At 33.1% G+C, this 23,991-nt stretch overlaps 3 protein-coding genes across 5 annotated transcripts; 1 reads left to right on the top strand and 2 right to left on the bottom strand.

Moving 5' to 3' along the window:
• Positions 1-9,391: 9,391 nt before the first annotated feature.
• LOC114751845 (uncharacterized) lies at positions 9,392-12,368 on the top strand. Of its 2 annotated transcripts, XM_028940533.1 has the most exons (5): positions 9,392-9,438; positions 9,581-9,738; positions 9,916-10,252; positions 11,133-11,330; positions 11,414-12,368. In XM_028940533.1, exons 4-5 carry the CDS (start codon positions 11,250-11,252, stop codon positions 11,915-11,917), a joined length of 585 nt encoding a protein of 194 aa, XP_028796366.1. In that variant the 5' UTR covers positions 9,392-9,438; positions 9,581-9,738; positions 9,916-10,252; positions 11,133-11,249; the 3' UTR covers positions 11,918-12,368. The 2 variants fall into 2 exon arrangements, with proteins under 2 accessions (XP_028796366.1, XP_028796367.1); XM_028940534.1 differs by lacking the exons at positions 9,392-9,438; positions 9,581-9,738; positions 9,916-10,252 and adding an exon at positions 10,691-10,741.
• Positions 12,369-12,763: 395 nt separating this feature from the next.
• On the bottom strand, positions 12,764-16,167 carry LOC114751842 (BTB/POZ domain-containing protein SR1IP1-like). Of its 2 annotated transcripts, none has more exons than XM_028940529.1 (5): positions 15,764-16,167; positions 15,578-15,647; positions 14,870-15,481; positions 13,962-14,498; positions 12,764-13,558 (listed from the first exon to the last, which is right to left on the bottom strand). In XM_028940529.1, exons 1-5 carry the CDS (start codon positions 15,862-15,864, stop codon positions 13,010-13,012), a joined length of 1,869 nt encoding a protein of 622 aa, XP_028796362.1. In that variant the 5' UTR covers positions 15,865-16,167; the 3' UTR covers positions 12,764-13,009. The 2 variants fall into 2 exon arrangements, with proteins under 2 accessions (XP_028796362.1, XP_028796363.1); XM_028940530.1 differs by having other exon boundaries at positions 15,137-15,481; positions 15,764-16,165.
• A 5,665-nt stretch (positions 16,168-21,832) lies between these two features.
• LOC114751844 (uncharacterized protein At2g23090-like) lies at positions 21,833-23,447 on the bottom strand. Its single transcript, XM_028940532.1, has 3 exons — positions 23,278-23,447; positions 22,970-23,010; positions 21,833-22,222 (listed from the first exon to the last, which is right to left on the bottom strand). Exons 1-3 carry the CDS (start codon positions 23,348-23,350, stop codon positions 22,103-22,105), a joined length of 234 nt encoding a protein of 77 aa, XP_028796365.1. The 5' UTR covers positions 23,351-23,447; the 3' UTR covers positions 21,833-22,102.
• Between the last annotated feature and the right edge of the window lie 544 nt (positions 23,448-23,991).

Genomic DNA, 23,991 nt, shown 5'->3' with positions numbered 1-23,991 from the left:
AATAGATATATGATAAAAAATAAAGATAATCTCTTAATTATTATTTTTAAAAAATATAATTTTTTATTTTAAAATAATTCTTTAAAAATATTAAATTTAGACGGTCCAGATTACTTATCAGGTGATGAGTACCAAATGCGAACTCGTAGTAAGTCTACATTCCCAACATTTTTTTTTAAATTACAATCTTTTGTTTTGAAATACAAATTCAACCAATCAACTTATATATTTTTCGGGTCTTAAATATAAAATTTTTATACTAATTTGTATAAATATATTATATTTAAGACCGGAGGAATATTAACTTTCCAACAAGCTGCGCAATTAAATCAAGCCTAAGGCTAAAAAAAAGTAAAAACACCAGCCCATCATTAAATTTTGACTTAATTTCAATGATTCATTTAAATTTGTACAAGAGTAGAACTGTAGCTTTATCCCTAATCTTATTTTTCAAGTGAAAAAGATACTGATTTTTTTAGTGGTGTAATTTGAACATAATCCTTTTTTTTACACCTGGAAATAAGACCAAGGGTAGTGCAACGAAAAAAAGAATGATGGATAAAATTACACCATTGAAAAAATCATGATACTGAACGCAAGAAATAAGATCAGGTAAAGTAATTTTACCCTTGTTAAGACCTACACCTATGTTTTGACTTAAGTGCGCTCCTAAAAAGTTCTAGAGGATTATTTGTTAATTATAATTTAGATTAAAATAATTTATTTTCACAAGCTCATCCACACGATCCACCATTCCGTAGCTTCTTTCTATTCTTTTAGTTCTTAATGTAAGACGTAATTAGAAAGTTAATATTGATCCTAAATATAAGACATATTTTATATGTTTATTAATTCTTTTTAAATTAACTTTATTGATGTTCCTTTACTAACACTCAAGTAGGAGAGGAAGAAAATTAAAAAAGTGTTTGGATAGAAACTAAATCATGATTTTAAAAATAATTTTATGATATATGAAATAAGTATATAACAGAAGTTTTATCTCAATTTATATAAAAGTGTGTCAAACAACCTGTTTTAAAAAATCATATTAACTAATTTAACTAATATTTTTAATTTATTTAAATTAATTAATTAGATGTTATATTAAGAATTTGAGGAGTATTTTCTATAAGCGGCCTGCGAGCTCATTCCTTTTGTTAAGTTCATGAACCTATGATGAGTGTCTTGGATGTATAGACAAACTTCAATCAGTCACGAGAAAGATCAGGACGGTTCCCGTAAATTATTAGATCCCATTGAAATAACAGCAAATCCATACACTTCCGCCATGGTAATTTTGTTGCATCAATCTTAAAAGCGTCTCAGTCATAAGGGAAAAGACAAGATGGTGACAGAAACTACACTGAAAAATAAAAATAAATATTTATATAAATGAAAAAGACTTTATTGAAAACAAAACAAAGTTGAATCATGTATTTTCAAGCAACAAAATAAACCGGACTGAACACTAAATCAGTTAAAATAATAATTTAAGGGTTATTGGGTTAGACCAAGGTCAACTAAGAATTAAATGGATATATTAAAATAATACAATTTAATTAAAAATAACAAAACATAACAGTATTAATAATCACAACAATAATTTGATTATAACAATAACAAAGTATAATAATATTGAGAATTTTCATATTTACTACTCCTCCGGTCCTTATTATAAGACCCAATTTGACTTTTTATTTGGTCCTAATTATAAGACCCAATCCATTTGTCTCTTATATTTATGCATTTTTTTCCAAGATAATCCTTCTAATAATGATAGTTTTAGCCAATATACTTAATTAGCAAGGATATTTTAGGAATAACAACACTTATTTATTATAAATAACCAACTTAACTTACTTCCTTAATCTCCTCAAATAAGTCAATTGGGTCTTATAATTAGGACCGGAGGAGTATTTCTTAATAACTAAAATTAATAATCATTGATATAAAAATTATTATTAAAATTTATTTAAATTTATAGTTATTAAGATATTAGAAGTTGAATGAGCAAAAATAAGACAAATAACAATATAATTATCTAATGAATTGCTGAGCTGAACTAGCTAGTAGCTGTCGTGACTCTTTCGCATGTTTATACTTTTTTGGTTCCAGATATAAGACTTTTATCATTTTATTCTTCTTATGTTTATCCAACTAGCCCTAATAATTAAATATATCAAGAAACTTTGCAGCAGATAGTATTTTCAGTCCAAATAATTTGAGAATATATTTCAGAAAAATTAACACATATTTTTAACAAATAATTAATTTAACTTTTTTTAAAAAAAAAGAAATTTAGGGTGACCGAAAGAACTAGATCTGCATTTACTAAGAAGTGCTTCGAATAGTTGGCATGGTTTGCATGTAGCTACAAAAGGCAATGCAGAAACAGTGTCTTGCGAGATGATCTTCTAATTAAGTTATGTATATGAGAATCTAATGGGGTTCCTTGATCTGAATAATGGCAAGACGTGAATTTCTATGATACCTGCAGATTATTGAGGATGAAAAGCGTTTTAGGTATCCATATGCTTGTGTCAGCGAAGCCCATATAAACCCATAACACGTGAATTAGTGTTACGTACAGGGTAAGAGCTAGCTAGTTAATTTAATTGGAGCAACAAAATATCTCTGATCTTGCCGCGATGGAAAAAGGAAACATTAGATTAACTAAAAGCAAATTATAAGTGTTTGAGAATATTAATAATCTGTTTGCAATTTATAAGTCGCTTCTAATAGGTTTTCAATTGAAAGAAGCTCTATGTAAGTGTTCAAGGCAATATTAATTACTAATTTTTAAGTAGATCCAGATTCTTATAGGGCATAATTATCAATAATAAAATCTATATTTGACAAGGACATGTTAGAAAAGTTGACAAAATTTCAACATATTAATTACATTGAATTTCTTAACTGATGTGAAGTGGATAACTAGGATGGACGATCCTTATACAATTTGTTTTTTTCGTTTTTTCTGTTGGAACGAAAAAGGTATAAAAGAAAAACACTACTCCTTAACTAATTTTGCAATGACCCGTGAATGGGAGGACAAGACATGGCCGGCTTTTTAGTCCTTCCGAGCAATCAGTCACTTCTTTAATTCTATTATAAATTATTATTTTTAACGACAGCAAAACAAAAAACCTTTAATTTTGTTGATTTATTAAAATTTAATAATTTTCGATTTTAATTTTATTTCATATGTATAATTTTAAAATATAATAATTTACGTAATCAAATAAATTCCTTTTTCATTTTATAAATAAAATGAGAGGAATAATATAATGTACTTTTTGATAAAGTGGCAGGGGACAATTTTATCGGTTATTAAACAACTGGAACTAGAGTGAGTGTGGTGGGCGTTGAGGAATTTGCCAGCTAGAAATGGCATCACTTCATGTTGTTATTTGTGCCACCCAATGACGACAAATAAAATCCGACACGGAGATCTTTGGAATTGATGGAGGCTTCCACGCATTGATTAATTCCTCAATTCTTTGTTTGGCTGTCTATAATCACTTTTCTCGATAAACACGTTCATTATCAGAAGTGCTTCCGCATTATGTGGTTGTTAGCGTACGAAGATGTTGATTTTGTCGCCACTACTCATTACGCCCACACACAAGTCACTCTTGAAGGTGAACGGGAACCATAATTTTGAGCTCCCTTATCCAACCGCAACATTTAATATTCATAGATGCTACTGTGAGAATTAATTTAATATTTTTCTGGTCCTATTTATAAAATTTAAAAAAAAAGATTAGTTCTATTTACAGGATAAAGGGAAAAATTTTTCATATGAAAATCTAATTTTATTCTTAATTGACTATTATATTGACTTTATTCTCATATATATAATGCATATTAAATATAAATAAAGTTCAAAAGTTATTGAATTTTAAAGAGGAGTTAATGAAATTTAAAATTTTTCTTGATTTGTGTAAAATAGGTCAAAAGTGAATTATAAGTAAAACAAGATGAATATTTCACAATCATATTTTTAAAATTTTAAGTTTATTTTAATAAATTTTCATGTTTATGGCAGCAGGCTAATTAAAAATAAATAAATAAATGTATTTTTTAGCACATCATATGAAGTCAAATTAAAAAATAAACTCCTACCTCCCATCCTAAATATAAGAACTAATTTTGTAATATAATTTATACTGCAAATTAGATGTTATATTTAGGATCATGGGTAGTATGATTTATGAATTCGTGGCTTATTATGAATTTTATATTTTATACTAAAATTAATTTCATTTTTTTTGCCAACATACTAATATTAATTTGATATTTTGTGCTAATATTAATAATATTTCACAAAACTTAAGTTACATGTTCTTGACCAAAAAAAACTTAAGTTACATGTAAATAATATTTCCGAAAAAAAATTCACATGTATGCGGAATTTTTACATTATATATATAGATGTAGATTACTTAACTCTTATATTATACTACATCCGCTGACTTTAATTTGGTCCGAAATATAAAATCTCAATCTACTTTATCTCTCATATTTATTCATTTGTTTTAAAGTAATCATTGTAATAATTGCATATGTTAAATATTCTATTAAATGATAGTTTTAGGCTTTTAGCTGATATATATGATTGATAAGGGTATTCTAGGAAACATACTACCTATCTATTACAAATAACTAACTTGACAAATTTTTTAATCTACTTAAATTATGTAATTGATTCTTATATTAAAGATTAGAAATAATATATTAATGCATCGAAAATAAAAGAAGTGGTATATTGAATAATAGAGTGGGCTTTCATTTCATTGTCTTGAGATTGGAATTGCTCAGAAAGTTCAAACAGCGGGCAACACCGTCCAACATGTGCTTCGCATTTCTTAATAATCAATGTGATTAATTAATGGGCCCAATATGCAATTAACGGGCTAAGCGATATTTGTTGGGCTTTTTCCCATGTTGCCAGCACGAACTACATAACTTGCACCCTTCAAATTTTACTCACAAACTGAACCCCACTTCAAATTCATATATCTTCAATGTCGTACGCACATGCATACGCACGTGCACACCTTAATGATGCAGGACATGTTTGGATTGCCATTTCTAACAGCAAAAATGTCTTAGAAATAATGAAACCGGGGTTGCAAACTGAGTTGGACAAAAAACGTTGTTTAGTTGGGCTAACTTTTTCAACCAACTTCTAGCTTTCAACCTCAGTTGGACTCGACAGAGAAAAATCTGACTTTTCAAACTGCAATTTCAAACGGTGATCATTAAAAATGAATATCGCAGATTTACCCTCATATTTTTTTCTCTGCCTCATCTCCTTTGTTAGCATACTAAGCTTTTATTCGAACCAAATGAATTTTAATTTATATTCATATTTGTTCATTATATATTTAATTAATTATCCAGAACGTGTTTTCAAATTTTTCTATGTAACAAATTTGTTTATTTTATAATTTCACAAATAAACTATTTATATTTTATCATAATAATTTATGTATTTTTTTAAATTATTATCACATTAAAAACATAAAATTTCAAACACTACTACTCAATAAAGTCTATGTCTTTTTCAGTCATTTTATAATTAAATTAACTTTTCTATTAATCATGCAAACAACTGTTAACTTTTTCAACTGACTTTTTAAAAACATATATCCAAACATACCTGCATTCTCCTAGCCAAACACACCTTAACCAATGAAAGTATAGACTTTACAGTAATATAAAAAATTATTGGGTATTTGGCACTCACTATTATTAGTTCATAATATAAGAGTTAGTTTGATTTTTAATTTTATCCTAAATATAAGACCCCAATTCACTTTATCTCTCATATTTATAAATTTTTTTCAAAATAGTTTTTGTAATAGTTGCACATGTCAAAGATTTTGTTAAATAATAGTTTTAGCTAATACATTTAATTAGTGAGGGTATTTTAAGAAAACAAATACCTATTTATTACAAATAACTAATCTAACTAATTTTCTTAATCTACTCAAATTAGTTAACTAATTTTTATATTAAATACTAGAGGTGGTACTATCTTTAGTCTTGGAATTTGACCTATAATTTTTATTATTAGAATTTAAAATAAGTGGTTTTTATTCGTATCGAATAACTAATACTCCTCTGATTCTAAATATAAAACCCATTTTGTAATGTAAAGTTTATTATTAGTTTTGTCAAAGGACATTCACTTCTTCAGATTAATATGTCCACAAAATAAAGAAACCAGTAATTTCATCATCCCCCCCCCCCCAAAACACACACACACACACAATTGTTTGCATGGCTCATCTTATATTGATGAAACCTTTTAGGGGTAAAGTCCTCTTCAATTTGGTACCTCAAGGGAAAAAGGCGCTATTAATCCTTATTTCAAAGCATGTAAAATTTTCATGTTTGGATGTGTACAAATTAAACGTGACTAAATGGAAGTTCACGTAAGAAGCTCAGTGTTGAATAAAATATTAAAATTAAGTTTCATAAGTAATACTCTTCCCCATTTTTAATTTAAAAATTAAATAAGTATTTATACAAATTAAAAAAATCTGTTAAGTTAATTATATATAAAAGGAATATGCGTTTGTGTTTTCAAATTATGCTCTTCAATCTTTTGCATTTGAAAAACCAGGTAATGAAAACATTTTTAACTTGTCCAATTAATATAGAAAGTTTATAGAAAGTTTGGAAAAATATTTATACATACAAAAAATAAAATGGATTCAAATCTCATTCTCGTGTCTAAAACAAAATCTAACCCCCCATCTCATGCCTAAAACATAGTAACATAGAAATATTTATAAATATATAAGCTTTAAAATTTTGAGATGAAATCTCAGGTAAAAAAAAAAAAAAATTGAGATGAAATGTGATGTGCTTTCACTCTTTCATTATTTGCCACCATTTTCCAGCTTCATGCTTTCCGTGCCTTACATTTTATTTTAGAAAAATTAACCTTTTTTTTTATTCTCGAAGTTTATATAGCTCAATTCTTAAATTTTGAATCTGTATAACTCGATTCCTAATTATTGTATCATTTATAATTTTGTCCTTATCACCGATAACTGGTCACGAGTCAACATTATTATTCATCCTATGTGGCTTCCGGATCATCTCCACGTGATTTTACGTAAAATTTGATTTAAAAAAAGAAAAGAAAAACAGGGTCCGAACGGAAGAAGCCTGAATCCGATGAAGGGGGAAACAAAGAGGAAGGCGAGAATAGCTGATGAGCAGCAGAAACCTCCTCCCTACTCTGTCCAACCAGAACCCCGCCATGAATCAATGTAACATAGGTTTCATGATTCCCATTCCAAGTGTGTGGTTTTTAATTATTTTCGTTCTTACAGAGACTTATTGGTAATTTTTTTTCTCTTGGAAGTTCTCTCTTTGCTCTTTAATATTTTCTCACGTAATTGCAGATATAGCCTTTTCTCTTGCTTTCGTCTTTCGGACATTGTTTTGGATCTGTTTCAGGCCGGGAGCACCAGAAACTCGGCCTTGAGCCACGATTTGGAAGCCGGAAGCCATATAGGATGACTCAATGCCAAATCATGATCAGTTCTGTATCGATATGATAAAGATTAAATTCCAACTGATAAAATAATTACGCGGGAGTCAAAAATTTATAAGTGAGTTCAAATTTTAAGAACTTAAACTTTTTTTTTTTGGGGTTACAGATGTCTTTGATGTTGGTTCACTATGAAATCTAATTAGTGACCTTCGGGCCGTAGGTTCTCCACACACTTGACCTCGTGTTCCTAGCTCTGCAATTAATTTTGCGACTCTCCGTTAAGCGACAGACGAGACATTTGAATATTAAAACCAATCAATGTTGTATATTTTGGTCATTCTCGATAGTTACACAAACACGCGCGCACACAGAGTACTACTTTAAATAGGCGCCAATAATTTAGTCTAACTATCAGCTCGCGTGAGTTGTCAAATTCATTAACACATATAGTGAAATATTATGCTACCTCCTGTCTTTAATATAATATCTTATTTAGTTTTGATTTTGATCCTAAATATAAGATCTCAATTCACTTTGTCTCTAATATTTATGTATTTTTTTTCAAAATAGCTTTTCGAACAATGATAGTTCTAATCAATATACTTAATTAACAAGGATATTTTAAGAAAAATAACACATATTTATTACAAATAATTAATTTAACTTTTTTTTTAATCTCCTCAAATTAGTTAACTAGTTCTTATAATTAGGACCAGAGGTAGTATTTCTCAAATTCCTCTGTCAATCTCGATAACCATCATTATTGTGGTTGATATATATCTATGGTTTTAGTTAATTTCAATTCATTATGTGTTATTAGTTTGAGGATGGATATGCATTCCTGCCTAAGGTAAGAACCACCCGGACATCCATATATCTACTGAGTTTGGCTTCTCTGGAAATCAAATCTTTTGCGCATTTAAATGTATCATTGCTGTAAAACTATAAATCAGAGAGATTATGATATTTCAGGCTTAAAATAAAATGTAAATATCTGTGGCTTTTTAGTTTGATTTGCAAATAACTTGTAGAGGCTGATTTATGGACAAGTTAGACCGAATATCTAACCTGCAGTTTGGACATAATTTTATAGTCCCTCCCTTGTTATTTACTTGTCCTGCTTGACACTTTTCTTTTACTTCAGAAGATGCTTTGCTTCACTTCTCTAGTCTCGCTACGGATGAAATGCTTTTTCTTTTCTTCTTGGTGATAAGATGAAGTGATTTTATTGGTGTGTAAAAATTTGTTCACAGGATTACCTTAAAAAGGAAAATAAAAAGGACAGGAAATTGATCAGAGGGTCACAGAGTGGATCCATTACAGGTGGGACCCAAGAACAGGGCAAGCCCGTAGCGGTAGCTCAGGCTTTTCAGCAAACCCGAAGGACCCACCACCCCATACAAATGCACCTTGCAGACCCGGCAACGCGTGCTTCCGTGTCCATCTCCCTCTCTGGCCCTATTCTCCTGTTCTCTCTCTAAAATATTCATGCGTTGCATAATTTAGATTCTTGTATGAATGAGAGAGAATTTCAGACCTCAAACTCATCTCTTTTGTATTAGATATCCAGTTAAGCAGCTGATGTTTTCCATCTGCATTATTATACAGCTGAAATGCATCTTTCCATGCCCATCTAAACCGCTGCAAGTGCAGAAATCTCTTTCTCCTCAGCAGCTTATGCGTTTTTGTCATTTACTTGTATGCACATAAGCTGTTTGTAACAATACACAAGTGACACTCACCATGTGCCTTTTCTTCTTGTTTTCGGTGGTCCCGTCTCATAGGCAACATGGATTGATTTTCATTTCTCACATAACTTACCAAACATGGCCGCTTAACGGCTATAATCATTGCACTATGTCTTCGTTGTGTGTGGTGCTAAAAAAAACCCACAAAAGAACATTTCGTAATATCTCGTGCAGGTACAAAACATCTATAATTGTTAGTTCCTTCTTGCCGTTTCCCGTTGTAATTGAATCAATAGAATAATAATGATAAAGAATCAATCCTTGAGCTTGGTCTCTTGTGAACAGGGAGTACTTATTGGTTTTGTACAATGGACAGTTAACGTGAGGTACCCACTGATCGTACGGTCAAGATCCGTCTGTCAGCGGCAGCGAAGATGCCACCTTGAGCTCCTTCAATATAGGCACGCTTCAATTACATTGCGACATAGTGTGCAATTTTTAATTGAGACAACTGGTTTTGTCACAAAAGAAATGGTAGGTGCATGTGATTCACCTCAACAGGCTAAGCTGTTCTTTTGATGATTTGTCTTGAGCAAACCAAGACCTTGTGATCCTCAACAATTTCATAAATGCGAACACTATTATACTAATCATATATATTTGTTTATTGTGATTAATTTATTATATCTTCATTGCTGGACCTGTCTCAAGCATCTGTTCCACAAAACTAGAATCGCATTGGTCAAGGCACTGAGATTTGTTTGGCATGCCTCAAACCCCATGCATTAGCACAGCGCTTTGGTTTCTGTGAGTAATTTTTGAGGGAGAATCTGAAATTCTTCAACAGTTGTGTTGTACTATATGTTCAATGTCCGGCAGTATATACTGCCCACTGAAGAGCCTGATGGGGAATGTGAGAGCAGAGTTCTCGAAAGAGTTGTCGCTAAAGTTGGAGGGAAAGGAGGAACTTCTTGCCTTGGCTTGAAATAGATCCCTTTTGTTTTGTTGTCTTCTTTCTCACCACACAAATCACATTCAATCCTCACAGGTCAGTGTCTAAACTTTATCTCATCCTTTTCTGGGAATCCTTTGGCTCTGTAGTTTTCCCCTACAACAGACTCTAATATTCATGTTTACAATAGAATTTCTACTTTATTTGTATTCTTCTTGAGGATGCAACCTAGTGTAAGAAAACTTTCATTTTAGAATGGGCACAGAATAGGTGTACGGAGGAAAAGAAATTTTGAGGTGAAAGTCAGCTGTTCAACCATCACCCGAAGGGGGGGGGGAATGAAAAGAAAAGTGAAAAAACTGTAGAACAAGGGCTTCACCTAGTTTACTTCATTCATTTCTTGAAAACTGGCAGGGTAACAGCACCTGATTCTTGAAAGGGAAAATATTCATCGTGAACAGAGACTGCAAATTACTTCGGGTAGATGGTCCATGATTATGGATGGGGGAGAAAGAAAGTTGAAGGGTTGGGGGGAAAAAATCAATAACTTTCTATCTGCCTTTAATTCCAACCATCCCGCTTCAGGTATTTAATAATGTGAGCATATGAAAAGAAGTGAAACTCTTTCCTTGAATATATATTTGACCGCGTGCAACTGAAAAAATAATATGATTAATGACATCAGATTTCATGAGTATATGAGAAGGAATTCATAAACATGGTAGAGTAGCTGATCAACACATAAAACATGTCCGGAGATATTTTTTTTAGCTGTCCATTCTATTGTGGTCCAAAATTTTGGAAGGAAAGCAAGCATGAGAACAGACAAATTATACTAAAAGAAGTTGATGTCATCATTTTATGTCAGCGTTTCAAGAACATCATAGCAGTGCTTTTCTTTCTTCATCCTCTTTTCTTGACAAGCATCTTTTCATTTATCAAGGTCATTCTCAGTTAAAAATTTCCTTCATTTCAGAAGCGTGACAAGAAGGTGGAGTATCAGAAACAACATGCAATGAAGATGCAGATCTGAACACAAATTCCCAAGAAAGATAGAATTGACTGCCTATTATTCAAGCTAAACAGAGCACTCATGGAGAAGCTTATCAAGCCAAGCGACAAGGAGTTCATGAGGATGGCCATTTTAAAACATGAAGAGACTTTCAGAGAGCAGGTACTTCTCTTTCTAAATTTTGCCCTTTGGGTTATTGGTCATTCAGAGATTGAGTAACCCGAGATGTTCATTTTATATTACAGTTACATGAGCTCCATCGGTTGTACCGGATCCAGAAGATGCTGATGAAGAATATGAAAAATGGAAGAGCTGTTGATGTGACCCAACGAGAATGGAACTTGAAGAATGCGATTAGTTTAACTCAAACCACTAATCATCGAAAAGATGCACAGAAAAAGCCAGAAATCAAATTTGATCTTGAACGGCCAGCGGAGGAACACATTGCAGAATCAGATGGTGATGAGGTAGAGATCATGGATGAATCTGAGATTGAGCTGACACTAGGCCCGTCAAGTTACTGCGACCGTGCAAAGAAAGTTGATACACCACTAACTTCAGATTCTGGATATAGCTTGTCTTCTTCTTCCACTGGATCCAGCCATATAAACAAGACAGCGAGAGAAGATTCAAGTGGAATGAGAAACAGTTTTGTTGATATTGAAGAACGATCAAGACAGGAGAGGCTAAAACAGCCACCTTGGCTCTTTCAAGTGTTGAGTCTGAACATGACTCAATTAGATACATAGTTAAATCGCTGTTTATGGCTAACTTTGTGGATGATGTTTTTCATCTGGAATATTCTGCCTAGTCGTCAAGTGTGGTGGATTTTGATGAAGTCGAATATAACCTGTTTCCCCGGTGACCTTCCAGTTGCACTCAACATCATTATCAGCTAAAGCCATGAAAATATCATTTTGTTGATTATGGCGATCAGTCATGTCTCTAAGCTTCTGAACGCCCTGGCAATAGTTTTGCGCCCTTCGTCTGGAAGACTAGAGATGTAATTATGGAAGAGGATATATCAAATTATGTAGATAAGTTGTTTTCCAGTTCTCCCTTCTGATTTCACTTTCCACCTGCCATTCACAAATTCACAGACTAGATAACAAGAAAACGGAGTCTGGCTGCAACCTTCCATCAGATGAACCGAATATTTCAATATTTCCTTTTAAATGTAATGTTTTTATACGCTTTAAACTGGCCGCATTAATATGCTTATTTTGCCCAGCTGAACCCACAGGACAATTGGCCACATAAACCACCCCCACCCCACAACTGTCCCCTCATACCTCACAATCACAAACTAGTCAACTAGAATGTGGAGATTGCTTCTCGAACAGTAAATTCCCTTCCAAATTCCTAACAACTTTCGACAAGTCCAAGCAAGGTTTTTTTCATATTGTGTTTGTTACTTTACACCATTAGTGCTTTTGCCTTTTTAGAACATTGTTGAATTGTGGTGAAATCATGATTTCCTTGCTGATTTGATTATTAGGCTCGCACTTCAAAAGACACTGCTAGGTTGTCAATTGAATTATTCTTAGCTTTCTTTTTACCCGTAAGAACAAAGTTATGGATACACCCCACTGAACTTCTGTAATCCAATATGCTACTCTCAATATTTTGCAGCGTCTAGTGTCGCTTTATTAACACAATCTTGTCACGGACCATCACTATAATCACCCAAAAACTACTATATTTTACACTATCTTTTTTTTCTCCCCAAAAACAATGTGGGTCTTGATAAAACGTTCATGATAAGATAATATACACAACCATCACAACAATAAAATGAAACCAGGAAAGAACAGAGGAACAGAGTAAAGCCAGTGAAGATATTAAGATATTGAGTGGCGTCGATTTTTATTTGGTTTTGTACGACCTTTAGCCGAGGGTGTGACACCATCAGAACGTAGAAAAGGAGAAAGCCTTCCCAGCTTTTTGGACACTGAATTTATGAATGATTTCCGAGGCAAAGGAGGCTTATCAGCAGAAGAAGGTGAAGCACCGATCACAGGACTGCTAGCTGCTGATGATTTCATTGTTGCAGACTTCTCAATCTCTTTTAGTCTCATTTTGAGCTTCACTAGCTCTAATTTTAGGTCCTCGTTCTCTCTTCTTAAGCTGGATAGCTCATTCGAAACTGGGTGGAGATCGGCTGAGTACACATTCAGCTTGGAGGGTACTGAAGGAGCTGATTCCTCACCTTCACCGCCATTCATGGCGTCGCGAAGACGTTGCTGTTCATAGTAGAGCACTTGAACTACAGTTTGGACAGGAAGCCGATCATTTTGTGCAGCATGAGCACATGCCTCTCTTGATAACTTTTGACAGTCCATCACACTGCAAACTTTCTTCTTTTCCATGTCACTTAGGTCAGGATGAGCCTATAAGAATTGCCATTTTCAAATGCTAACTTTGTCAACAGCTATTCATAACAGACTGACTTTTAATAAAACCGCAGATTAGAAATCATGTTAGAATCAAAATCTTGAATCTAAAAACAATATTCTTTTCATTTGTGCATAATGAAATCTAAATGTCAATTCAATGAGCTGAAAGAATTTTCCCCAAGAGACAGGTAGATTTGTTTGTGGGGAAAAAAAAAAGTCCTCCTTTAAATCACAAAAACTTGATTGCAATTCTATAGATGTTAGCCATTAAATTCTCCAATTAAAACAGAATCAACACCAGATTCCTGACTTCGGCAAGTTTTGTCCTAAGCATATCCAAAGGAGGGAAACGAAGAATTATCTGATAGAAAATGTGAATAGTGATTAGAAACTTCACCTTTAGATAGATGTCTATGGCTCTATACATGCCATCTTCTGTTGGCCTTGATTTTTCAGGGATTAGTTCTGCAAGAGTGATGAACTTTGGAACAGGTAGATTACGGTCAGTGGCTATTTCTGCGAGATAGTTTTCCATTAATTTCCCAACCCGTTCCATATCAGTCTGCGGAGGAGAAAAATACTCATTATCTGCACTGAAGACGGAGTGGCTCATCGTCTCGGATTCAAGGTAATTCATCATGATTCTCTGCACAGTATCCACATCGAACAACGTGTCCCCGGTAAATGAATAAGAAGGGATAAGAAGATCATCTAAAACAGCTTGTCCTAACTGCACAGACATCCTCTTCTCCAAGTCAAGCCTGCAAGCAACAGTCGTTTCAAGATATATTGCTGCTCTGAGCAGCATAGAAAGAAAGCTCACTGACATTGCATTCTTCTCCTTTGGCAAAAGACTCACTATTGTCTCCAAAACAACTCTCTTCTCGTGCTCTTGTCTTGGCTCAATCTTCTTCCTTCCCTTCCCAAATATTTCCTGTACCCAAAAAAATGAAGAGGACAAAAAAAAGCTCAGGATTCAGACCATCATTTCATCCTCAGGAAAACCATGATTCGATCCTTGATAGATAGGTCTACTTTCAATTTCTTCTCTCATAGATCATATATTTCAATCTAATCCTTCGATCATTGTTAACATTGCTTTCAACTCAACATATTACTAACTCAAAGTCACCAATACAAGGCGATGGTCTTAAAGTCCTAGCTAGATTTTAATGATTGAGTGATTAAATTAAAAGAAACATTGGTGAAGATAGGAATTAAATATACTTAAGAGACAAAAGCAGGGTTTTCCTCTATCATCATGCTGAATTGGAACATTTTGAACAATTTAGTGAGGGATCTCACCAAACCTCGTAGGGACTTCTGAGCATAGAGCATTAAAATAGGACCAATAGCATACTGCTTAAACCCTCTTGCCATCATGGCGATCAGAACTCTTTGGAAAATATCAATTCTGAGTACTGTAAGATCCTCAGCCCACCAGTCAACTATGGGCCTCTGGTGAGACCCGAGGGAAGAAACTACTCCCTCAGTTCCACCATCAGCTCTTGTAGCACAAAACTGGCTTTCCTTGCAGGCTATATATGCTATGGCATCTATACATCTGCTTACCAACTTCGCTTTCTCTGCTATAGGAAGGAGGCTCTCTGACAAGTGTAAGATAGATACAGCTCCTGCAAGGCTCTTAAGGGCCACTTCATTCAAATAAGCATCTGTTCTTGCCACTAAGTTTCCAACTGAATAATCCTCCGTCATCTCCAGATACTCTGCTACGCAGCGAAGCATCGCAATATTATCTATGCTTATTTCAAAGTTTATCCCATAGCAGAATTTAGCTGCCAGCTCAAATGCTTCTGATCCACCAGGAACGTCATGGAGTTCGACGAGGGAAACATCAGCTTCACTAGATTCTGATACCAGTTTCCTAATGTATCCACACTTTGACACTAATGGAAACTGCAATTACAGCACAGGATGTATAAACTAATTCAGTTTTATTGATCCTCAGAGTTACAAGAGCTAACAATTAATATTAATAATATTGGTTTGTACCTTATGCAATTGAAAAGAAGCCGTTCCAACTTCAATGGTAACATCACTAGGAATCTCCTGGGAGAAAATCCTTTAACAAGTTCGAGATACGAGTCTCAGAAATTCTCGTTATATCAAGAACAGTTAACAACGAGAATGTACGTTGAAGGAGAAATTTTGAAGAAGACTGAGGATTCAGAAACATACCAGTCACTTGTTCTCTTCATGGCGGTAGAAAGAAGCTGTTTTCTTTTCAGAGACGCTTCAACAGTATCAGTTGTAGTTTTCTCTTGATCACGATCCACCATGGCAGAGATAGATTCTTCCCTGCTCACCACAGTCTCTCTACAGTACGGTTTGGTGGTGAAACAGAAAAGCGAGAGAAAAGGTTCGAGTCAGAAAAGCTCAAGGTCATCTTTTGGTATTTAAATTTCCCTCACAATATATATACAGAGAAAATGGGCACTGTGCAAGTGTTCAAACTGAAACGCAGAACTGAAGGAATAATGGGGAATAACGAATGATGGAGCCCGAAGCTCAAGTCAATTTCGAAGCAACGTTAATGAAAATAAATTATCATGACTGGTTGTGAATTACCAAAATAGGGTCTGAAATGCAGCGCGTGAGAAGGAAGGGATGTCGGAGGGGTAATTTGGAAATTAGAGGAAGGAGGGGAGGGGTAAAAATGGAAGAGTGAGGAAGGAGTGTGTGCCTGTGTGGTGTGTGGGGGTTGTGAGAGATTACAGGGATGAGATTAGAGAGTTGGAGGGGAAAGGATGAGATGGCTGAAATGTTGATTGGCTTCTAGCTGAGTCTGTTTCCACGTGGGAACTCCAAACTTTCCCGTCCACAAAGCTAAAAGCTCTCTCCTTTTTCCTTTTCTTTGAGCTCTTCGTTAGTTCAGTCCAAAAAAAGGAAGCCTCTTCATAATTGTATTATGGTGTCCCAAACTCTGCTTTTAGATAAGGCAACAATTTAGGAAATATCTTTCACTCTTTTAATTAGGAATTACTTGACAATATATATGCGAAATTTACTTACCATTTGTTATTTACTTTTATTTATTTTGTATCTTTCTCTCAATTAAAAATTATGTAATAAATATAACGATTTAGATCATTGAAGTTTAGACCGAAATGATTTCATTATGGGGCAAGTCCAATTAATATCAACGTAAAATATAAAAGATGCAGGTGTATGCAAATCACAAACAATCATATTATGTCTTATACTAGAATTCTAATAAATGCGCCAGCCAACAACCAATTTAGGTAAAATAAAACAATGCAAATAATTTAAAGTTGTATGAAATTTTGAAGTTAAATTACGCTGTTGGTATCATTCAACTTCACTTGATTTTTAATTTAGTGATTATCATTTAAGATATTAAAATTTCATTTTACAGTTTTGACAAATATATAACTTGGTTATTAATTTTATATCATATCTTTATTTTTAATTAGGATAAAAGTCCATCTAATGGCTGATTTTATTTACGGTGCATGATTTTTTTAATCCAGTATCCTAATATTATTTATAGTGCATTTAGCACTCTAAAAGTGAGTATGCTAAATATAAATAAAATATTAACATCACGGTGCTGAATGTAATTAAAAAAATAATATTAATATACTAAATATATAAATAACATAAGAGTAAAAATAACATCTCTCTACCCTTTTACTCTTTTAATTAATGTATGGAGCCTATTAACGCGGATGTGAGTATTCAAAAGTCTTCATGTTATCGGTAAGGGAAACAACTATTAGAACGAAGCAATAAAATCCAACCAGGGCCATGCATGAAAATTCTGCCACGTTCATCCATCAATCAATATTTAATATGAAAAAAAATAAAAATATAAAAAAAAATATGTTCATAAATACTAGAAGTTATCCTCAACTTCATATAGTCCATAGTACAAACTTTTTTTTTTTGGATAACACCATAGTACCAGACTAATATATGCTAATAATATCATTATATGGGTTCCCATTTAATTTATACATGTACACGTAATTACACATACACATCACATAAAATATATAAAAAGAACCCTGTTAATATTATTGATAGAATATGAATAAGATAACATAAACATTCATTCTATTTTTAAAATTCACACTTCAGTTATAATATTAAAATCATTAAAAAAAATGTTTTGTTAAAAGGTTTAAAATGTATTTTTTATTAATTGAAATTTATATGTAAAGAATCAGTATTCTTCCTTCATGGTCTAATTAATTATATACTCCCTTTCCAATTAAAATAGTTTTAAATAGCTAATGAGTGGGTGCTTTCATTTTATAAATTACAATGTAGAATTGTATGTGTAAGGGTTGGTCTGTGTGATGAATGATGATCCCACAGTTATCGGTGTGTCCCAATATGAACTCAATATTGCTTCCTCTTGTACACATCAACCACACCGTCTCGTATCGTCCCTTTACAAATTAAATTTCGTTGTTAAGGGTCCCCTAGTGAGTGAAGATTATTCACCCACAATATGCTTATGTATACATTCATATTTCTGTTCTGAGATCGATACCGCCACACTTCTATCTTACTTGACTTCTAAATAAAGCTAGGCCCCAGTGAAGCATTCAAATAATGTGATGTTTCGATTAGCTCTTTAAAAGTGATTTTTCGATATATGAGATAAGTATATTAAATTTTTTTTGGTCTTAGTTTGCATGAAAGTACTTTTTTTTTTTAAAGTGCATTTTGTATTTCTTAAACACCTGCTAAATTCTTAGACGGAATTAACATTTAACAACAGTAACCTTTTTCTCGGTTTCAACGCTGGCTATGAAAGTGAGGGACGATACATAGTGTCGTCTTGAATCAATAATTGAAAAACTCCAACATATACGTCTAATCCAATAGGCAGAGAATGACAAAGGCTGTGTTTGGGTGACACCCCAAATCATAGTTTGAGGAATAAATCACCAAAACACCCATTCAAAAACCAAAACCATGGTTTTGGAAAAAAACAAAAAAATTTTGTTTTTGGAGAAAAAAGGGAGAGTGTGAGAGCTATGTATCTTGTTATTTTTTTTATAAATATATTTAATCTTATATTTTATAATATATATACACATATTAATTATTTATTAATTATATATCTTATGTATTATTAATTATGTTAATAAAAAATATATTATTAACAATTTTATTCCTTCAAATTAAAATATATTATAAAATCTATTTTTTCTGTAATTATCATATTAACTTATGTCTTTTTTTAGTACTTTGTATATATAAAAAGTGCTTCTGATAACAACTATCCAAACACTCTTACTTCTCAAAATCACTTTTTCATAAAATCTATTCTTTCTAGAATCTATTCTTCCCAGAATCTATTCTCCAGAATCACTTTTCCAAACCACGGTTTGGTTTCATCCAAACACACCCAAAAGAGATTCCAAAAGGAAATTCACCCAAATTAGACGGATGATTAGCCTCAATAATGTAATTAAACATCATATAACTCAATCTTTAGTAATCATAATACGCAGCTATTTATCCAAGCTAAAAGAATTGGATTCCTTTTAAATCAGAGGTCGTCGTGAAGCTAGGGGGAAAGAAGTGGGAGGACACAAGCATGTTAGGCTAATATATAGGCAGGTACTTGAGGAGTATTGAAATGTCAAAGCTGCAATAGATCGAAGGCCCAGTTCTGTGGAAAATAATATCCACAGACATGTGATGTGGTGGCTCTTAAATCCATGTGATTGTCCTCTTCTCTTGGACCGTATGACCAACACTGCCTTGCTCCAAAGTTAGGGTACTTATTGTTCCAGGATGAAATTATGTGGAGAACGGGAAATCAAAAGAAGAAGGGACACCAGGGAAACTGTTTGTCCCCGTGGCACATGGGGTTTTCTATCTAGTGTTTTACTTTTTTGAAACAGATAAGGTCTTATTAATTGCCAGTAGAATTTTGAGAAAGAATAAAGGTCCCATTTGATGCAAAGAATTGCAAATAAAAGATAGGGATTAAAATTGTAATTGAAAAAAATCACTAAAAAATATTTAACATTAATAATTGTTTGTTATACGAGATTAGGCAAACTCATTAAGATGAGATTTTCTCTATGATATTCCCCAATCCCACATATATGAGTTTGTCTAATCCCATGTAACCAGTAATCTCTTGTGCTAAACTGTTTTTTAATAATTTTTTTTAATTCTGATTCTTGTCTCTATACTTCATTTTTAATGCTTTATACCAAACGTAACCAAAAAGACACATTCGTTCATATTTATTTTTTAATATATATATCTCAAGAATTAGATCTGGAGAGATTTTAAGTTGTCTCTAGACCTGGATTTTTTTAATTGTTGTTTCGCATTGATTAACTTGTGAACGTAGTAGCTGTTTTTTATTTCACCTATGATCTTCAAGTTTTGCCCTCGCTTGCATCTGTTCTCTCCCCACCCACAAGTTTTTTCCCCCTGTATATGTTCCTCTCTCTGGAATCTGGACACTTGAAGCCCAGCCAAATTCAGCACTCTAAGCTCTGGTCAGCAAGACAGCAATTGCCACAAGAGGCAATTTTCCAAAATACTGTAAGCAGTAAAAATAATTACCTAAATACTACACTATGAAAACTATTTACCTATATGCTATATTTTTTAAAAGTTGTTCATGCCGATATGAACTTTCACTCTGCTTTTTTTTTTTAAGTGAAAAAATGAAAGTTGTTCAGGTCAAGAACAACTTCAACCATCTCCATTTTCATTTTTGGAGAAAATTACAACTGAAACCCAATTTCATCAGTTAAAGTTGTGGAGCAAATTACAGTTAAGATCCCATCTCATCATATCTATTCCTCATCTTCTTTTACTCTACATCTTCTCCTAAATAGAATAAATATGAGCAGATTTTGTAGAAAAATTGCTTTGTATCTTGGTACTTAAATTTAGAAGAAAATATATAAATAAATTAAATAAACAAATATTTAAAACTTAACATGTTTCACAAATTGTATCTTATGTTCTCAATTCTGCTGCTCTTGACATGTTTCTAGTCTCTTTCGGCATGTTGTCACAGTTTCCTTATGTTGGTGCATGAAGAGAAGCAATCGTAGTCATGAAGCTCATCTTTTAACCCCACCCACCCCCCCCCCCCAAAAAAAAGAAAGCACTTTAATCCACTCAACAGTTTTAAAATTTTAACTTTTTTTTCGTAATTTTGTTTTGCTATTTTTTCTCTCCAAGTTTAGCTTTGCTAACAATTTGCTGTCATATCCGTGCACGTCCTGTAGGCGCACCCGTTTCTCTCAGGTAAGAGCCGCAGAATTGAGAACACAATAACTCGATCATTTTTTATGGGCCAACAACTTGGTTTTTTTTTTTTTAATATCTTCTTGTTAGAGACAATCTTATTAAAAATATTATTAAGTACTAAATATAAACACCTCTCCGGTGATAATCTAACCTTTAGTTCATTATGTTGTAACTTGTGAAGAACTAGTCTCTAAACCCGTTTCCATTGATAACTTGGTCATATTTGAATCAATAACCGGGGTTCATATGTGGACTCATGACCGGAGACTGAGTTTAGACATATGGGGTTGTAATTTCATGTACATTGATGTTTTGGTTTGCATATCCTACATATAAGCTACAATTGAATACGATTTTCCACCATCTTACCTTTCATTTTCAGACAATTTAAAGGAACCCGCACATATATCTGTTTAGTGAGGAGATGCAAATCACTCCCTTGAACCAAAAAGCTCTTCATACCCTATTTTACCGTTAAGCGTGAAGATGTCGAAGTAGCGTGACTCCACTTGATTGTCGGTAAGGTTGTTTCTTATAAACATAATTCCTTTGGATGTCTCATTTTCTGTGGATGCCGTAGACATAATACATTCACACATTTGTCCATAACCAATCAGAGTGATATCCCTTTTGCCATTGCCTTATTCTATCAGTTGTTTAGGACAAGATAGGAATTCTCGGACGGGTGATTGAGGGGAACAAGTTACTCCAAATAGGCTAGAGTGTTCTGGCAGACATTAGAATTTTACTTAATTAGTAGTTTTGCAGTCTATAGGCTTTAGTTGTGTTGTTATTCCGAATGAATTGTCGACAACTTTCGAAAATAGCTAGCGTCTGAAGCAAGCGAAGATCGACTGGTGTCAAAATAGGATCATTCATATCGAGGGGAGCATCATTATTAGTTTACTTCCATATTATCACTTATTTTATGCTCTTCAATTTTTTTTGCATGATTTGTGTAACATCGGTGCACACAGAGAATAAAAATACGAGGCCAAAATAGCCGTTTCTGATTCAGACATGGGATAAATCAGAATGCATGTTTTCCAAGGAACACCAGTATCATTAAGCAGTATTTCAAGGTTTCTTTCACTTTATCAAGGGGACGAAAGGCCTCCATAGTCCCCGCAATATGCACCTACACAGAAGACAAATTAATATAACACAAACAGAACTCAAGAAATATACTTATGTAGATTGCGGAAAAGGCCACAGGGATATCAACAGGTCTCCACAAACTCTCCCCAGAATAGTTCACTTCTTAAGATGGGGAAAACAAGCATAGAGGTCAGATTTAGGGTGCTTAGCCTCAGCATGCTCCCTGCACTTCACCTCTGATGTGGTGCACATAAATGTTTGCATACACACCTTGCACTGCAATTATCAATCACAATTGTTAAACTGTGATCAAATGTTCAATATGCAAAAAAGATTCTAAATTTCCAGCAATAATCTGAAGAAATGTCTTATAAAATGCGTTTATTGATTCAACCGTGCCATTCTGCACTGCTGTGTTTCTGTGTCACTAGTGTTGTTTCCCTCCCATTTCCTTTCACACTCTCATAAGAGTAAACAGAAATACATTAGAATTTCCATCCCTTGTTTGGAGGGTTAAAATTACAAGTACCATTATATTACTCCCTCTAAACTCAAAAGAAAGAGCCGGGAAAATGGATTGCTTGAGAAAATCATTTGAGACAGGATAAAGTAATTGGAATGAATAATAAGGCAAACAAGATCCCCTCTAAACTCATAATTTCAGCCAAAAAAAAAAAAAGAATCAACTACTCAATAAACACTTCGGCATTTTAGGCATGTAACTACAGAATGAACATTGCAGACATATAAAACGCTTATACAGCATAGCAATTTTAAGATACACATTGAATTCAAGCATTAGGCTGTTTCAGTCACGTCGGACAAGCACGATAAGCAGGAAATAGGGTTTCAATTTCCCATACCAGCCACGACAATATTAACAATCCAAGTTCATCATTGTTCAGAGTACAAGAATCCATATATGTAGTTCGGTTTACAAGGAGAAAAATGAAATCAAAGAACACGAAGTTCTAAGATTTATGAGTTTTCGTCTTAGGATGTAAATTATAAACACCAAATTACCTGGATCGTCATCGCTTTCTTGTTTGTCTCCAGCTGGCTTCCTACGCGTGAGAATCAGATTATTAAAATTAAGAAGTAAAACCATAAGATCTTTTTCTTGTAGTCACATTCCAATTTCAATTTCATAATACAGAAATAGGGGATTTCGCATAATTTCGAACAAAAGGGGCCGAAATAAACTATCCATTTAGTTCGCTAATTAAATTTAAATTTTGATTCGGCTTCTAATCTTGTTGCAGAAATTCTCAGCAACCAAAGAGAACATGATTGAAAATTATCGAGTTCGAGGGAGGGAAATGAAAGATCACCTTTCGAAGCCTTCATCTTCTCCATGTTCTTCTCACGAGCCATCTTTGCCTTTTGCCCGTTGCCCCCTCCCATGTCTTGAAGCAAAGGATCAGACCTTGAAAACCCTAATGAGTCAAGATCAACGATAGGAAAGGGTATTGAGTCCGGAAGGAGAAGCTGAAGGAGCAAGCGAGTTCGGATGTATGGCTAATGGCGCAACCCTAATGATTCTTCGGATCCATTTTTTCACTGGAAATATTTTTTCGGACTTTAAATAAACAGGAAAAATGATATAAAAAGAATTTAGAAATTACAATATTCTACTTGCACCTATTAAAATCCTAAAGAAGAGAGTGATACCTAATCTGCTATTGTATAAATATAATTAAATAATTAAATATCTTTATATCAGATTTTTTAAAAAAAACTATTAAACTTATTATTATTAGTCTATTTCTTATCATTTTCAGTTCACAACTTATTAATAAATAATAATATATTTGTTATTTGTTGTATATTTCTTCTCATGAGGTTTTGAAATCTAAGTGACTGAATTGAAATATGACAATTTCTAATTTCTTTTTTTTTTATGTCATTTTTCTAAATAAATAAACATTTTTATTATAAATTTGTCAGTTTCTTTATTTACTTTGATAAAATTCTGGGAGAATATAAGAAAACTTAAAATTACTAAATTCTAAATTGAATTTGAGAATAACACTTTAATACGTTTT

The sequence above is a fragment of the Neltuma alba genome, unplaced genomic scaffold (genome assembly GCF_004799145.2).
Source record: "Neltuma alba isolate B1F8T4 unplaced genomic scaffold, ASM479914v2 tig00007130_pilon, whole genome shotgun sequence".
Lineage (NCBI taxonomy): Eukaryota > Viridiplantae > Streptophyta > Magnoliopsida > Fabales > Fabaceae > Neltuma > Neltuma alba.
The sequence above is the reverse complement of the archived record's forward strand: the minus strand, read 5'-3'. Positions and strand labels throughout refer to the sequence as shown.

Coding starts and splice junctions, on each gene's coding strand:
- LOC114751845 (XM_028940533.1), top strand. CDS start 11,250: ATGGAGAAGCTTATCAAGCCAAGCGACAAGGAGTTCATGAGGATGGCC. Junction 11,331..11,413: donor AAGAGACTTTCAGAGAGCAG/GTACTTCTCTTT, acceptor TTTATATTACAG/TTACATGAGCTCCATCGGTT.
- LOC114751842 (XM_028940529.1), bottom strand. CDS start 15,864: ATGGTGGATCGTGATCAAGAGAAAACTACAACTGATACTGTTGAAGCG. Junction 15,648..15,763: donor ATGAAGAGAACAAGTGACTG/GTATGTTTCTGA, acceptor AACTTGTTAAAG/GATTTTCTCCCAGGAGATTC. Junction 14,499..14,869: donor AGAAGTCCCTACGAGGTTTG/GTGAGATCCCTC, acceptor TTTTGGGTACAG/GAAATATTTGGGAAGGGAAG.
- LOC114751844 (XM_028940532.1), bottom strand. CDS start 23,350: ATGGGAGGGGGCAACGGGCAAAAGGCAAAGATGGCTCGTGAGAAGAAC. Junction 23,011..23,277: donor GAAGATGAAGGCTTCGAAAG/GTGATCTTTCAT, acceptor TCTCACGCGTAG/GAAGCCAGCTGGAGACAAAC. Junction 22,223..22,969: donor AGAAAGCGATGACGATCCAG/GTAATTTGGTGT, acceptor TGATAATTGCAG/TGCAAGGTGTGTATGCAAAC.